General features: G+C 37.4%; 1 protein-coding gene across 3 annotated transcripts in view; it reads right to left on the bottom strand.

The window, feature by feature from the left end:
- The window catches only part of kug (FAT atypical cadherin kugelei), a 497170-nt gene that overhangs the window by 32808 nt on the left and 448978 nt on the right, over positions 1-15384 (bottom strand). For 2 of the 3 annotated variants that reach the window (XM_071596916.1, XM_071596919.1), the window contains exons 2-7: positions 8199-8305; positions 7598-7832; positions 6976-7037; positions 6344-6508; positions 2693-2794; positions 1875-2027 (exon numbers count right to left, since the gene is read on the bottom strand). In XM_071596916.1, coding sequence (XP_071453017.1) covers positions 1875-2027; positions 2693-2794; positions 6344-6508; positions 6976-7037; positions 7598-7832; positions 8199-8305 — 824 coding nt within the window. The remainder of the gene's footprint in view (positions 1-1874; positions 2028-2692; positions 2795-6343; positions 6509-6975; positions 7038-7597; positions 7833-8198; positions 8306-15384) is intronic. The other variant, XM_071596917.1, reaches the window with a different exon arrangement.

The raw sequence follows: 15384 nt of genomic DNA, 5'->3' as shown, positions 1-15384 counted from the left end.
CTTCCCTTCTATTTTTCCTTCTATTATATTCCTAATCAATTCATTGTGCCTCAATGTGTGTCCAATTCCATCTATTTCTTCTTTTTCATAGAGTTCTCCATATGGTCACATCCTCTTATATATACTTCCTCGTTCCTTACTTTGTCCGTCCATTTTATCTTCAGCATTCTCCTCCAGCGCAATGTTTCAAAGGCTTCTATTCTTAGCTGGTCCACTTTGCCAATGTTCCAATTCTCGGAACTATAGAGCACTAAGTCTGGGCAAATGACTTCAATGTTTCCAGTCTTAGGTTCTTTGAACATAGTAATTGCCTCCTCTTCATGAATGCATTCTTAGCTTGGGTTTTTCTTTACTTGATGTCGGTGGAACTTCTTCCATCCCATGTTATGCTGCTGCCCAGGTAGATGAAAGATTCCACTTGCTCTAAATTCACCCCTCGAATTGTGATATCTGCATTCAGCTTCTCTCTTCCACACACTAGGAGTTTAAGTTTTCTTCTTGTGGATGTTCACATTATATTCCCCCAGTACTTGATACATAGCACTTACAGTTGCTTGAAGGTCCTATCGAGTTTTCCCCAGTACTGTGATGTCATCTGCAAACCGGAGCATGTTGATTTCTTCTCCATTTACCCTGACTCCTTTGATATCAAATTCTTGTGTTTCTTTTATTGCCTCTACCAGGTATATGTTGAATATTGCTGGTGAGAGGTTACATCCTTGTCTTACACCTTTGTTTATTGTGGCTTCTATTTTTCTTCGAACTTTCCCTTGCATAGTTGCAACCTGATTCTTTGCATTGGTTATGGATAATTCTTCTGCTGTCCAATTCAAGCGCTTCTGGTATCTTGAACATTTTGCAGCATTCAACATAGTTGAAGGCCTTCTTCAAGTCCACGAATACCACATATAATGCCTTATTTATGTGTCTCATTTTTTCGGCCAGAAGTCTCAAGCTGAGAATTACCTTTCTGGCTCCTTGGTTTTTCCTGAATCCAAACTGCTTTTCTGAGAGGATTCCCTCTATCCTTCCTTCTATTCTTTGGCTAATTATCTGAGTAAGGATTTTTGATGCTTTAGTCACAAGGCTCAATGTTCTGTGTTCTTTGCATTTATCTGTTTTCAGTTTCTTTGGTATTGCAATCATTGTCCTTTTCTCAAAGTCTTCTAGTATCTTCTGCTGTCGTAGCTATCTTCGACTATTCCATTGAGGGAATCTTTCACTATGACCCCAAGTGCTTTGATTATTTCTCCGTTTATTCCGTCAACTTCTGGTGCACTTTGGTGCAAACATTGGAGAACATCATCAGGTGGTCCTCACAAAAGACAACTTAGTATATTATACCTTCACAGCAGGGGATAGTTGGTCAGAGTGGGCAGAGAAGAGAGGGTAGAGGGGTAAAAAAGGTTAAAATGTAGATGGGAGAGAATGGGAGCTACAGCTTTTGGTGTCAATCGTTGGCTGTTAATTGGGGTTTGTTTGGGAGGGGAATACCCCCTGTGGGGAACACTGGACACAAAAACTTATAATACATAACACAAATATATAACATAACACAAAAACTTCATAATTTACCCGGTCCATTCCCTATGGACAGTCATGAATTACTTGTTTCTGCATCTCAATGTAAACTATTCAATAAAAAATTTTTCAAACCTGCTCCCTTTCCCAATGGTAGCCACACCACGTTCTGTTGAAATAATGGGTGCTCATAGAATGTGTATAATACGTTACCCTAATACTGGGTACTGTATGTATAACAACTATGGATATATATTGAATCTTTACCTTCTTGAAATTGAATCAATTTACTAAACCAGTCACTCAAAATCAAAACTCTCCAATCTATTCAATCTATTTCTCTATGCACTCACCAACAGGTCAAATTCCTGCAAAGGTTGGAATCCTCGCTGAGTGTACACAACTCCTGTTTTTGGATGTATCTTGAATTTGCCTTTCCCTCTGCCTGATTTTATACTGTAGGTTATATCTCCATTTTGACCAATGTCTTGATCAAAGGCCAACACCTAGAAAATTTTTATAGGTTATTTACATTAGATGTTCACATGGTCTGGATTTGGAAAACATACAAGGATGTTAGTGTTAAAAGGAAAAATGCAATACAGAATAAGATCATGAAATTCACCCCAACATATAGAGAAAAAAATCAAAAAAGTCTCAATACTTATTATTAATATTAGTATATACAAGGCAAAAATTCAATGTCTTAACACCAATCTAAAAAAAAATACAAGATAACTGGTGGCAAGAAGATTAACTCATCTATTACATACACACACACACACACAAGCAAATGACGAGTCCTGTGGAGATTCATTATTATTGCCCTACCATGTTATGAAACAATAAAAATAGGCAGTCAATGAATAGGGGCAAAAAACTCTTCTAGACAGCTTCAAAAATTTTCACACATCAAACAAATGCCAAAAAATCATTATAAATGCGCTCAGGCATGTAATACAAGCCAATCCCCATCTCAAGTAAGTGTAATCTTTCACATTGAATACACAGCTCCATTCAACATGCAACATTAGAAAAGCAGAGAAATTTTCATATAAATATAAAGAGAGAGAGAGAGCAAAAAACCCACAAGATTTAGAAAGCTGAACACAATATATATTATGATATTAATGAGGTGCACTACAAATCAGCTGCAGAAGTTTTTCCTTACCCTCAGTAATGGCTCTCCGGCAAGCGAATCAGGTTCAAAACTCTCCCACGTTCCATTTTCAAGAAAGGTATCAACACCGAGCTCGATTTCCACTGTGCCATTCTGTGGCATAAAGAGAATGTTGTCACGCAATGAAGAGGGTGAGTGATCCCAAGGAATATAGACAGAAAGATAGACAACAAACAGCTTCGAAACAAAACTACTTTGTCAGGAGATAAATGGTAGAAGTAGAAAGGCATGAAAAATATGTGTATATGCAAAGAAACCTAACCAACACCCATAGCTACTTATATATCAAGTAAAAAAAAACACAACGAGAAAAACAACTTAAAAATTTGCCAAATTATTCATGATTCATTTAGTTCCTTTTTTTTTGGGTGTGCACTCGCAGACATGAAATAAGGGTGACATCTGTATCTAAGGAAATGTGTGAGAATACGAAATAAGTTCTGCCAGTGTGTTCATAGTGGGCAATTTCATTTAAGGAAACTTCAAAAAGATTATAGGTTCAGAATCTAGTGAAAAAAAATAAAAAATATCATAATAATCAAAATCAAACAGGTAATTTACAAGTTTTCAACATCACAGTTAAACAATTACACAAACATTTGTGGGACAATTGCAAAGTGACAGCAGATACAAAGTATATTTGCATTGATAAGCACACTTAGTGACAACACAATGCCATTTAATTTGTTTCAATTATCTGGTGGCCATTCAATATGTATTTACAATTGTACTTAATAATATGGACTATTATTATGCATGTCTACGGACTATTTAAGATGGAACAAGGGATAAAACCAATGAAACCAGAGCAACTAAAATATAGTTTTATCTACTAAATGTGATAAAATGCTTCATTTTTTGTCATAGGTTCAGAACGAAGGTTTTACAAGAAATTTAAACTAAACTATACTCTGGTAAGAATGTGTTCTCAAAATGGCTTTTATTTATCCCTTACTCCACTGTTAAGTGACCAGACTAAAGCTCTAGAATGAAGCACTATCCATTCAAGTTGCAATACCAACAGGTGCACTTTTTTTAAAAAACCTCCAAACATGATAATCCGACATCTATCTATAATTTCCCCATGCATCTCACTCAAGTGAGTCAAACATTAATAAGAACATGCACAACATACTAAAAAAATTGTATCACTAATGTAAGCCTGGATATGGAGAAGGAAGGCTTTGTGTGAAAGAATGCATAAACCCACATTCACGCTCCATGAGATTGGGATAGGCTAGCCCGTGTATAATATAATCATACACAACATCAAGAGGAACTACTTTGTTTGGAACAATGTCATTCTACTATTTTTATCATCTGATCTAACACTAATCTCCAAAGAAGCTAAGAAGCTGTCATCTTATTTGAAAAATAAATACATCATTTAATAATCCCAACTGCTTTACTAAGAAACATTATATAGGAAGTGATTAACTTAATAAGATTAATTCATAAAAAATGGATAGTTTAAATCTCAAGGTAAAAATCATTATTACGATGATATCATAGACATCACACAATAGAAATATTTTCTTGTAAATTTTCACTATATTCCTTCCATTCCAGGACCATAAATGCACAACATTCTCTGAAAACTGTAATAGGAACAACGGAATCACTATAACAACCTTTGAAAGTGAATACATCCTTTTGAAGTAAAATCATGAAACCTTTCACACCAAAATATCTTACAGTTTTCCTTCAACAAGCTAACATATCTTAATCATTAAACTTTATGAATTTATGCAATCACTCCCATGATAAGCAACTACTCAACTGTAATGTGCATCCAAAATAAACTTTATTGTTACAGAGTTATTGGCAATTACTTGACTGATAATAAATTTAGCTCAGTCTCTTTAGCTTAACTTATGACAGTCATTTTAAATGAAATTATCATAAATCATTATTACATGGTGAGTAGTTGTTTAACTTTCCAAAATAAATTTCCAGGTAAATACTATACAGGAGTATAACCCTGTGTTTTAAAAATAATGGTGTAATGAAATAAAATACACATGACTGTAAATTATGAATACACACTTTACCTGAATACTGTACACTGCAAATATTTATTTATATAAAAGTATATATAATATGAATGAATGACAACATCACATGGAACATTTTATTAAAGAGTACAACACATGCAAGAGAATAAATAAACATGAACACTTAGATATTTCAAAATGTAGTAATAATCACATAAGAAAACCAAGAACATCTAGATTTTTGTTATCACATGACTTTTAACTGTTTTTCAAATACCTTCACATGATGTGAAAATAATTTATATGAATGAATATGCTAATTAAAAACACTATTGTAACTTCACATGCAAAAATAATTTTGCTAGAAGTTCTCAAACTTTTCAACACTACTTCATGCAAACACAGAAAATATTTCTTCTAGCCATTAAACTATCTATGCCATGAATACCTATTTTGGAAAACTAAAAGGAGAAATGTAACCCAGGATCCATTTATTCCCTCTGAATTTACTGAAAAAGTATTTTTACCAAAGGAAAACTAGATAACTAACTGATCTAACATAAAAGCTTGATACTGAAAGAAAGATTAACTCTAGAAAACAGAATACTACGATTAATGTACGAGTAATATAGGTAAAATGATAGCAAATAATGCTCAATTAATGCTCAATGATTTCATGCTCACAATGAGGAAGTACTAGGATGTAACATTTACAGTAACTATTAAAGAAAAAATACAGATAGAATCTATTTCATGCATCTTAACTACCTACTGAAAAGTAACTAATTTCTAGGTATCTTTCAAATAAACAAATTTACAATGGAAATTTGAGCTAGTAATGAGTTGAAAAATGATAATGGGAGAATTAATTTCTTGTGTCAACAAGAGTACACAGAAAGGATTTTTTAAATGGAGAATTACATCTCTCAAATAATGCAAAATAAAAAAAAGTTCAAATGCTTGAGCCATTTCTCTACCATTTCAAAACATTCAAACGATAAATATCAACTATTATGGGAATTCAACGGTTAAAATCTTTATAGGTATTATGACTCATTCAATTACCATATCTACAAACATATTTCACAAAGGGAAAGGTTAAACCATGTTGCTTTTTTGACAATAATTACATCACCCAAGAGTTATGGACTACTAATATGGGAATAACAGAAAATATTGAGGTCATGGACTAGCTACTGCACTGTGAGAGTAAATTTTTCAGCAAACATTACAATATATCTTATGGGTGATAAATTATTATCCATCGAAAAACGTTTTCTATTACATTATGCCATAATATTTAAGAGCTATAATGCAGCTGAACCATTATGCCATTTCTGATTTTGAATTGGGAATGTGGGAAATTCAACAGTAACTAAAGAATAACAAGAATTGCACATTATTCATAACCTTTAACTTTGTACTGTGATGAGATTTAGAATAATTTATTTAGTGTGCTATAGGAATGTCCTGAACAGCCACAGTATCATGTGATACTTAAAATATTACCTTCCTACAGAGCAAACAATATATATGTGAGCATGTTCATATCATGTATGTGGTACTCTTATGAAATATCATTATTAAGTTTTCTGATGATAAAATTCAATTATCAATCTTATTGCGGATGTGATTTATTTGCGCTTACCTGAAAAACAGGTCTATCATTCAATGTTTCCTTCATGCTGGCAGGTATCTTGACTTTATAAAACTTTTGCTCAAATTCTGGAGCATGGTCATTAATGTCATCCACAGCGATGACAACACGTGTGGTGGATGACAGAGGAGGCTGACCTCCATCATTCACTGTGACCTACATGTAACAAAAAATGAAATTAATTTATCACAATTAGCTGACTGAATGTGAAGGCATTTACAGTACGAATGCTAAAAATTAACCTAAGTTTAGTTGCAAAACAAATGCTGTCATACATCCAGGCATAGTTCATGATGGAGGAACAGTGAGTGAGACAAGAAACTACACACATGAGAAATGATAAAACCACTGAATAGACAACTGATTCACTTCTCATATCATCAATATGAGCTACTTAAATACTTTGAATCCAAATGAAGTAAGATACAGGTGACAATAACCCACAAAAAAATTAGGCATTAGATTAATCATTTAAAAATTAAGCTTGAGTTGAAACAGTTCCCATAGTATATGTGAATACTACGTGTTAAATATAGCAATATGCTTTTCCTGTTGTTCCTCTTTAATTACCACAACTGTCAAATTCATGTCTTTGTAAGTCATCTAGATGAATGTATAATTACCTCCAAAAGATGCTCCCCTTGGTTTTCACGATCCAATTTCCTACCAGTAGTTAAGATTGTACCTAAATTCAACAAAACATATTTAGATCATTAGCAGAGAAATTAAGCTATTCTAATTTGCTAAACTACTTTATAAATTTGAAAGCAGAACTCTTTATACTTCAAGAACTTGGGATCACAAAATTTATTTATTTTATAACATTTATTTGCTGAATAGCATGGGGTCAGAAGTTACTTGCATTATATTTTACATTTTATGCATTGTCGAAAATTAGTATGGAATTTAAGGATAATATCATTTTAGGTTAGTTTATTTAGGTATGAATGATAAAATTTTGCTAAACTCCTGGAGCAATGTTAAAAAGATAGGATATTTTGCCAGATTTTTCACAATAATAATTCACTTTTTGTATTGGAGAGGACTTAAAAAAACATGGCTTTTATTGCTGACTCATTGGAGGGCATCAATTCACCATTATCAAAGTTATATGTTTGTTTTTATAATGACTAATCTGAGTTCAGCAAATTCCAAAGCCATGTTAATACTAATTTACATGGAATTCTCAAAATGTTGAGTTCAAATGTTCTGGTCAACAGTATGTAGAGAGAATTCTATAATTACCTGTCTCACTATCAATGGAGAAAAAACTTTCAGGGTTTCCAGCAGTTATACGATAGGACAACTTGGGGAAATACCCTCCATCAGAGGATGGGATTACATCAGGGATATCAGCATCCGTTGCATGTAGCTGAACAATGACCTGTCCAGATGGAGATCCTTCTGGTACATGCGGAAAATACACTGGCTCATCCGTTAAGGGGGTATTGTCATTTTCATTCAAAACGGATATGAAAACCTGCAGAAGAAATGAGCAACAATACTTTTTAATCAAACAATCAATACTCAATCGCCACTGAAATGCCAATATTAATATTCATAATCCAGCAAAATTTATCCGGTGCGCCACATTTGACAAATTAATATTTAACAAAAATCCTGGGAAATCATAATTCATTCTAAATTTAAAAATAGGATTAAATAGCAGAGAAATCAATTTATTGTTGATAAATAACTGAAGTATTACGAATTAATTCCGCTGAAATTTCCGGGGTATGTATTGGAGGATTGAGTACAGTGAAATAACGTTGAATGAAATATATTCCAGTAAATGTACTCGTAGAGCTGATGAACGCAGCAAAAAATATAAAGCAATCAGGCTTACCTCAAGTCTTGCATGAAGAGGAACGGTTCCGTGATCTTTTGCATAAACAGTCACCCAAAAATGTCGCCGGCTTTCTCTGTCCAGAACTGCAAGTGTGCGAATGGTTCCTAAAAGACAAAAAGATAAAGAAAGCAATTAGCTAAAATATAAATTAAAAAATACATTAGAATGCTGCTATCTCATAATTAAGGTAATATTCTTCATGATATTATGAACCATTAAAATTAAAGTTTCGTCGCAATATTATGGAATTGTTTCACGGTGAAAAGAACAACTTTATTTTTGCAAATTAAAACAAAATCAATACATTTTGTTTTTTAAAATTACGTTTTTTCTTTACAACAACTACGCTAATACATATAATATTATCAATCACTAGGAACTGTAATTCTTAAGTGAATACGAGTACCAGTAGTACCAGTTTTCTTCAGTGCCTATGCCAAAATATGTTATGGAACGATTCAAAACTGAAAAGACGGGACAATCGCAGATTTCCAACAAATAATTAATTTTTTTATTCCTGATGATGTCGCGCATGCAATGAAACCCGGAAGGCCGCATTTCTTAATACAAAGTTGCCGTTCATTTCAAGCTCACAACGAGAAATTTCGCTAAGTTGAACTCGACATCATTGAAAAGAACGAAACTTTCAAACGAGGAATAATCCCTTACTGATTTCCATGAGCGAGCGATTCGGATGTTAGAGTTTGTGATGAACGACTAAAATTGATTCATTTTTGACCTCAACTACTACTGAAGCGACCTCCTTCGACTACACAACTGCATTTACACCTGCCTTTTCAGGGCTGAGCATCAGCCTCAAGAGACGTTTGCGCTGTATCCAGGGCCTCGACGTGTATATTAATATCCACCCCGTCAACTCAACGGATTCCCCTACCTCTCCGAGACGTGCGGGAAAATGGAAGTCGTCCGAAAGACCGGAAACTTTAAATTTGTTTCCACATTTCTACCCTCCCCCCACTCGCCGTCGCGAACCGAGGCGTACTTCAACGTTTAGGGCCTCGATTGCGGAGTTGAGGTAGGAGGACCGACGCAACAAAAAAATAGAAATAGAAAAAAACCGACCAGGGTGCTCGGTCCGAATGCGAGTTCACTCGCGGAAACGGGTTTCCTGGCCGTCGTCTCGGTGCACTCAGAGTGAGGGGGGGGAGAGAAATAAAAAAAAGATGGCGCATCACGCGCAAAAAGTGGAGAGAGGGAAGGAGAGGGGATTTGTCAGAGGATTTGAAACGGGGATAATTGAATCGTCACGAGCGCAGTGCAAGCAGAAGATCCGGGAAGCGGGACGCAAAAAAAGGTGGGTCCCGTCGGGCTGGGAAGGAGGACCTTCGGATAACGTCCGCCTGTCACCCCAGCACGGCTGCCGACGCGGACCCGATGAGGGGAATTGGTGGCCTGGAAGGAATGAAGTGGGATCCGTTTCCCAGCATTTCCGAAGCAAGAGGGGGGGAAAACTGTAATTCTCCCGAGAGGAGAGTCGGGACTCGCGAGGTTAAAATCATTTTAAGCGCCAAACAGTTCCAATCTTACGTAAAAATGAATCAATACGATGAAGGTTCCGTAAATTTAATGCAATATTGTAGTCAATTTGATATTTGTCTACGCGGAAACATAGATAACGGAAACACTTTGTATATTTCACTTCATAACGTAGAACTACTCCATTTGCTGCATCCATATCCGTAATATTACAAGTAAAGAACATTTCCGAAAAACATCCATACGAGCAATGAATATCGCAGCAATTATGGCGGCGGAGTTCACTGACGTACATACACCAGTATTTCACACATCGCAAAGGTTCATGTCACTCTAAAACATGGTATCTTTTAGTAAAAAAATTCATTTGACCCGACTAAATTTTTGATAGACAACACGGCCGGATGCGACGAATGTCGTCGTCATTTGATGATCGATGCGTATATTTCTTCTGATGAAATCGCAACAAATTACGGCACCCTGAGATAAATAATGCTGAATTTTCGAAGCACAATTTACCTAACGTATTACAATAACTTTAATCGTAAGAAGACATGATTAATTCAGTGGTTACACCTCATGCGAATACATAACACGCGAAAGAAACCACAGGCGTGATGATATAGGAGCCAGCGACACGTGGTGAGATATGGGACCGTGTCAAGCACGCGCGTCGTGCAGAATTGCATATGGTTAAGGATACAAATAGAATTGGAATTGTTTCACGTGAAATACGGCACTCCCTGCGATAATGGTCCGTAACTGGGAAAATATTTCAAAGGCACATCACATGATCATTAATATAAATACAATATTTCCCCATCTATCAGGGCCTTCAGCATTCCACTATCTAACTACATTTTCTCCTCCCAAATGTATCATCCGTACATTTTACTGATATCTTCCCTATCAAGATAAACGACTTGAGACACACTATTAATTTAAGTTCGTGACACTGAATTCTGTCCTGATTGTGCTGGCCTCTTACCATCGACTTTGGTTTCAATCCTATGGCCACATATTTTTGCTTGGATTTGCCCAGTAGAAATGAAAAATCTTTGAAAAATTTCGGCTCTCAAGCTTGATATGGCGGAACATCAAGGCCGAAGTAATTATTTCCAGAGAGAGAACATTCCTTTTCACCAACAAAATGTCTTTCAATAAATTACAACTTGAAATCCGGGTGAGCAAAGAGTAAAAAAATACGCTCTCATACTCTAGAGCATCTAGTAGTTTCTAAACATGCCATTTTTAACAAGCTACTGATTATGCAAAACATATATAATTATTCCACGTGAAGATCGTTTGATGAGCTTACTTAACATGAAAGATATAAACATAGTAATGCAATAATAAACACGGTTACTTTGTAAAGCTACTTTTTCCTCCCCTATGTTTCAACTGCAGGATTCTGTGGTTCAAATGCCTAGGCAATTATTTAACACTTTTCCTTCCAAACGTTCTTTGAACAGAGATTGCATGGTTTCCACCTCATAGTTTGCTTGAGGATAAATGTAATTTGATAGAACACGAATAAACAAAAACAATAATTATTAATTTCCAATAACTATATACAAATATTGGCTCGCTCACTTTGCTTAAAAATACATAACCATAGAATTCGCATAACATTTCTTATCTTCATAGAGGGGTCCAGTTCAAACGGCGAGAGACCCACCCCGTTCTGTTACACGTAATGACTCTACGCGAGCTCTTTTACCATTCCCTGTGGCAATGCATTGCCCAAGCGTCATCCCGGGGGAAACTTTACGTTGTGAGTTGCCACGCACTCCCGGAGTGATGGAGAGCTGTTTCAGCTCAGCTTAGATTTATCGCACTGTCTTTGAAGGGAAGCAACTCCGGCTGGATAGGATACGTCGTGTGGCTCATGCGATTGCATCTGGGAAAGTGCCTTTATAGTTTTATGCTCACATTATTCATACTAGGGAAAACAGATCCTCATATCGCGGGAGAAGGGCTCACGGAGTCCTAAAGCCATTACAAAAGCTCAACTCAAGAGCCTTCAAGTGCAACGCTAACTCATGCAGTGCCCTTTGAAGTGCTTGTACAAATGTAGTTCCAATTTCAGGGATAGTGGATGAAATCTGTGTCATCCACAACATCTCACATAGACACCGTGGGAATAGTAAAAAAAAAAGCCAAAAACACATGATAAGAGCAGATGATGACAAACTCTGAAGAGTGAAGACTCGAAGAAAGAAAATGGGATGTTGCTTTGATTTGGACCGTAGTAGGTATCCAAAAACTCGTCTTCGTGATAAGAGTACGAACGTGGATTCATAAAGGTTTTTGGCAGGTGGATATTGAGAAAATATTGGACAGATGAAGTTTAATGGGGCGAAATAAGAGGGAAAATTGACAGATGAAATTCCTTCAGAGTAAAACAGGTGGATGGGGAGAAATTGAGATGCATTGGGATGTTAAATATCGCAATTGAAGGAAGAATGTTAACTGAATGGGCATGGGCGGAAGAGAATAGGCTTTCCAGCATGGAACCATGTAGGAAGTACGAAGAAGTGAAGAAGAAAATAATGTAGGTCAAACAAAAGACACTCCAGGCGAGTCATGCATTATAGCCATTACAGACTATCTAAACCTAACTTTAACACGGTGATGATTACGGACTTACAAGACCATAGCCACAAGTATCCGGAAATTAACTGACTAACTACAAGTAATCGTTCTCTTGTTATCATTGCAAGTAGTCTTTATATAGTCTGTACAGTGCCATGTACGGGTAGGCTTTGGGAACTCCTTGAAAATTCTTTCACATCCTTGGTGATTTCATGTCTGTAATTACATAACATTAACTTCAATTTTCCTTCATCATTTCCTTATTCATCTCGGCTTAAAGTTTAACTCTCCATTCATACTTATTCTCTCCCCCCATCTTTCTGTCTTCCTTCCCATTCTACATTTTATCAAAGCCTTCAACGCTCCATCACCTTTCCACACTTTCTCCGTCCAACTTTTATAGCTCCTTAGCGGTTCATTTACCAAATTTCTTTTTTCCCAATCTTTTGTAGACTTCTTCCTTGGTTTTAAAGATCTAACCGACATATTTTTCAATCTTTCTTTGTAATTGGGGAAGAAGTGATTACATACACCCGAAAACTAATGAACATTTAAGTTTTCTAGAAGTTCAGATTGTGCCATTATTTAGGCGAACAAAAAGTGCCACTTTATTAAGACGTGTTTAAAAAATCATTATTTTAGAAAAATTAGATGTTTGACAAATAACAGTACCTGAATACACCAGATTTAAAGGCGAATCGACACGAATTAACTCCATCTATTCGAAATAAACAAAATCACTGGGAAGCAAAAATCAGACTTTAAGAGAACCAGGACAAAGACTGAGACCGTTGAATTTTCACAACTGGCCATTATCTTTCAATCATTTGCGGTCAGCCATATTAGTGGAAGCCCCCTGTGACGAAATACTGAGTTCAGTTCACAATGAACAGTTTATCGATCACTGCTGTGAACTTAAATTAGTTCCAATTAGAGTATCTAGATTTGTTCAGCTGCGAACGAATCGGTCAAGAATGATTTAAAGACAACCTCAAAAATGGTAACTACCTTCACCATCCAGCGATTCTCACAAAGTGACGTAAGAATGCCAGGGTTAAAGCTTTGCTCAGGAGCTTCGGACAAAGGTTCTGCTTGTAATAATTGTCCTCCCTCCTGCAGGCATCTAACAGCTTCCCACACACCCTTCCCCTCACACGTTCCAGTACCCTGAACGCCCTTACATAATAAACTCACGAGTTTTCCAGGGCAACCGGATTCCGCTGTGTCCTCGGAAACCACACAAGGAGCCATAGGCCCGAGGAACTTATCACTAAGGGCCTCCATCTAAACCATCTCCTCCCCTAACGCCCTTCATCGTCGTTCGATCCAAAAGACATGCCAAACAGCCAATCTCGTCGCCTTAGACGACTTCCTGGCAGCACCCCCTCTTTCCCTCAAAGGTTCCACAACCCTCCCTCCTCACTGATCCCTCACTCTCTCCCTCCCCAAATACACCCTCAAAACCCCCACAGCTCACCTACCTGCATCGCATATTAGGCACATTCCCGCACCCACATCAGTGGTTTTTCTCAGACTAGTCTTTTTTTACCCTTTCCCTTTTTTCTTTCCACTCCGACTCGATTCCGAACGCCCTTCTCATCGTTTATGGAAACATGTACGGCTTCCAATTTTTTCCCCTCTCCCGCCGCCTCGTCCAAGCCAGCCTCCTTCAAGCCCCCCTGCCGAAGCCTGCCTCTCCCTCTATCTCGTTCCCTGCTGAGTGATTTCCTATTTCGTCAGGCGGTGGGATATTTCGAGGTTTCCCCAATATGCGAATCCTCCTCCGCGAACCCCCTTCCTCCATCTCCCTTTCCCTTCTCCACCCTCGAAACTGCCCCTTCCGACGCGATGGCATGAGCAATTAGAGCGTCATAAAAGCCTCACGTTCAGTTATGACTTCCTCTCCTTACCTAGTCGCCTAATATTCATCTACCCTCTATCTCAATCGCCCAAGTTCCATCGCCAATCAAAATAATCGCCGTCCACATCTCCTACCTCCTATGGATTTCTCCCTACAAACCTTCCCCTCCATGCATAGCACTTCTTCGTTTGTTTTCTTTCCGTTAATTTTATTTCTTCCATTCTTATCCACACCCACATCTCAAACGTATCCAATCTAAACCTATCCACTTGTCTCAACGACCAAGCCTCTGAGTCTTAGCAAACTACGCTGCATGTCAAATTTCTCCCTTATCTTTTCCTTAAAAAAAAGAGCATCTAAGGTTTCAAGGTTTATTAAAACCGCGCCCCAGAAGGGAAGCTTTTCCATACGCTCCACATCCTCAGAAGATATTTAATGGACAAATTTGTCGCTCCAAGTCCCGTGACCGCTGATATTAAAAAGCGGATACGGCCTCTGTTTCGGAAACCAAGAACCATCCACGGGCAATCGAATGGGAGAGACGATGTGAGAGGAGGAAAACTTGGCTGAAGAACTGAGCCAAGGAGTTAGAGAGGAAGGTTCCGGAAGGGTTTGAAGGTTGGGAAGAGAATGGTGTCAAGGATGCCGTGAGAGGGGCCCACGAGGGAAGGGAGACGTGGGCTTAAATGTTTCCGCCCCTCCGGAGGGACTCGGTTGCCGAATAAAGGGGCTTTCGAGTACGTAGAATCGATTAGAAGGTGAAAAGGGCTTCCGGAGATGGGTGCTTCTTCTTCTGCTATATTGCTCCAGCAACCTAAGTTCTTTTCCTCAGTTGAGGAAACCTAAGCCCATCATCTAACGCCCGGCTCACACTGAGGCCTGCAAACTACACGAAAAGAACAGCAACAGATACATTTATGGTTGGGAACGCATTGTGAAATTGACTATAATACGTATACACCCTTCTTCCGAGGAGATCGGATACCCATATAAAATTTTTCCAATATATGATGGGATCCGGAGAAGAGATTACAAATATAGGAAACAATAAAGACAGCACACAGGCGATAGGTAGGGGGAACTTTTGACTGTAAGAAGTAATTTAGGGATATACACATAGGAAAGATTTCTTGTGAGTTACGGGATTCGTTTCCGAAAAAAATATAATGTTAGCAAATGGTTCCCGCAGTGAAGAGAGACTTTAGACGAAATTAACATCGTTTAAAAACG

The sequence above is a fragment of the Hetaerina americana genome, unplaced genomic scaffold (genome assembly GCF_022747635.1).
Source record: "Hetaerina americana unplaced genomic scaffold, ioHetAmer1.1.p SCAF_8, whole genome shotgun sequence".
NCBI classification, from domain to species: domain Eukaryota; kingdom Metazoa; phylum Arthropoda; class Insecta; order Odonata; family Calopterygidae; genus Hetaerina; species Hetaerina americana.
Note: the sequence above shows the minus strand (reverse complement) of the source record. Positions and strands in the feature narration are given on the sequence as shown.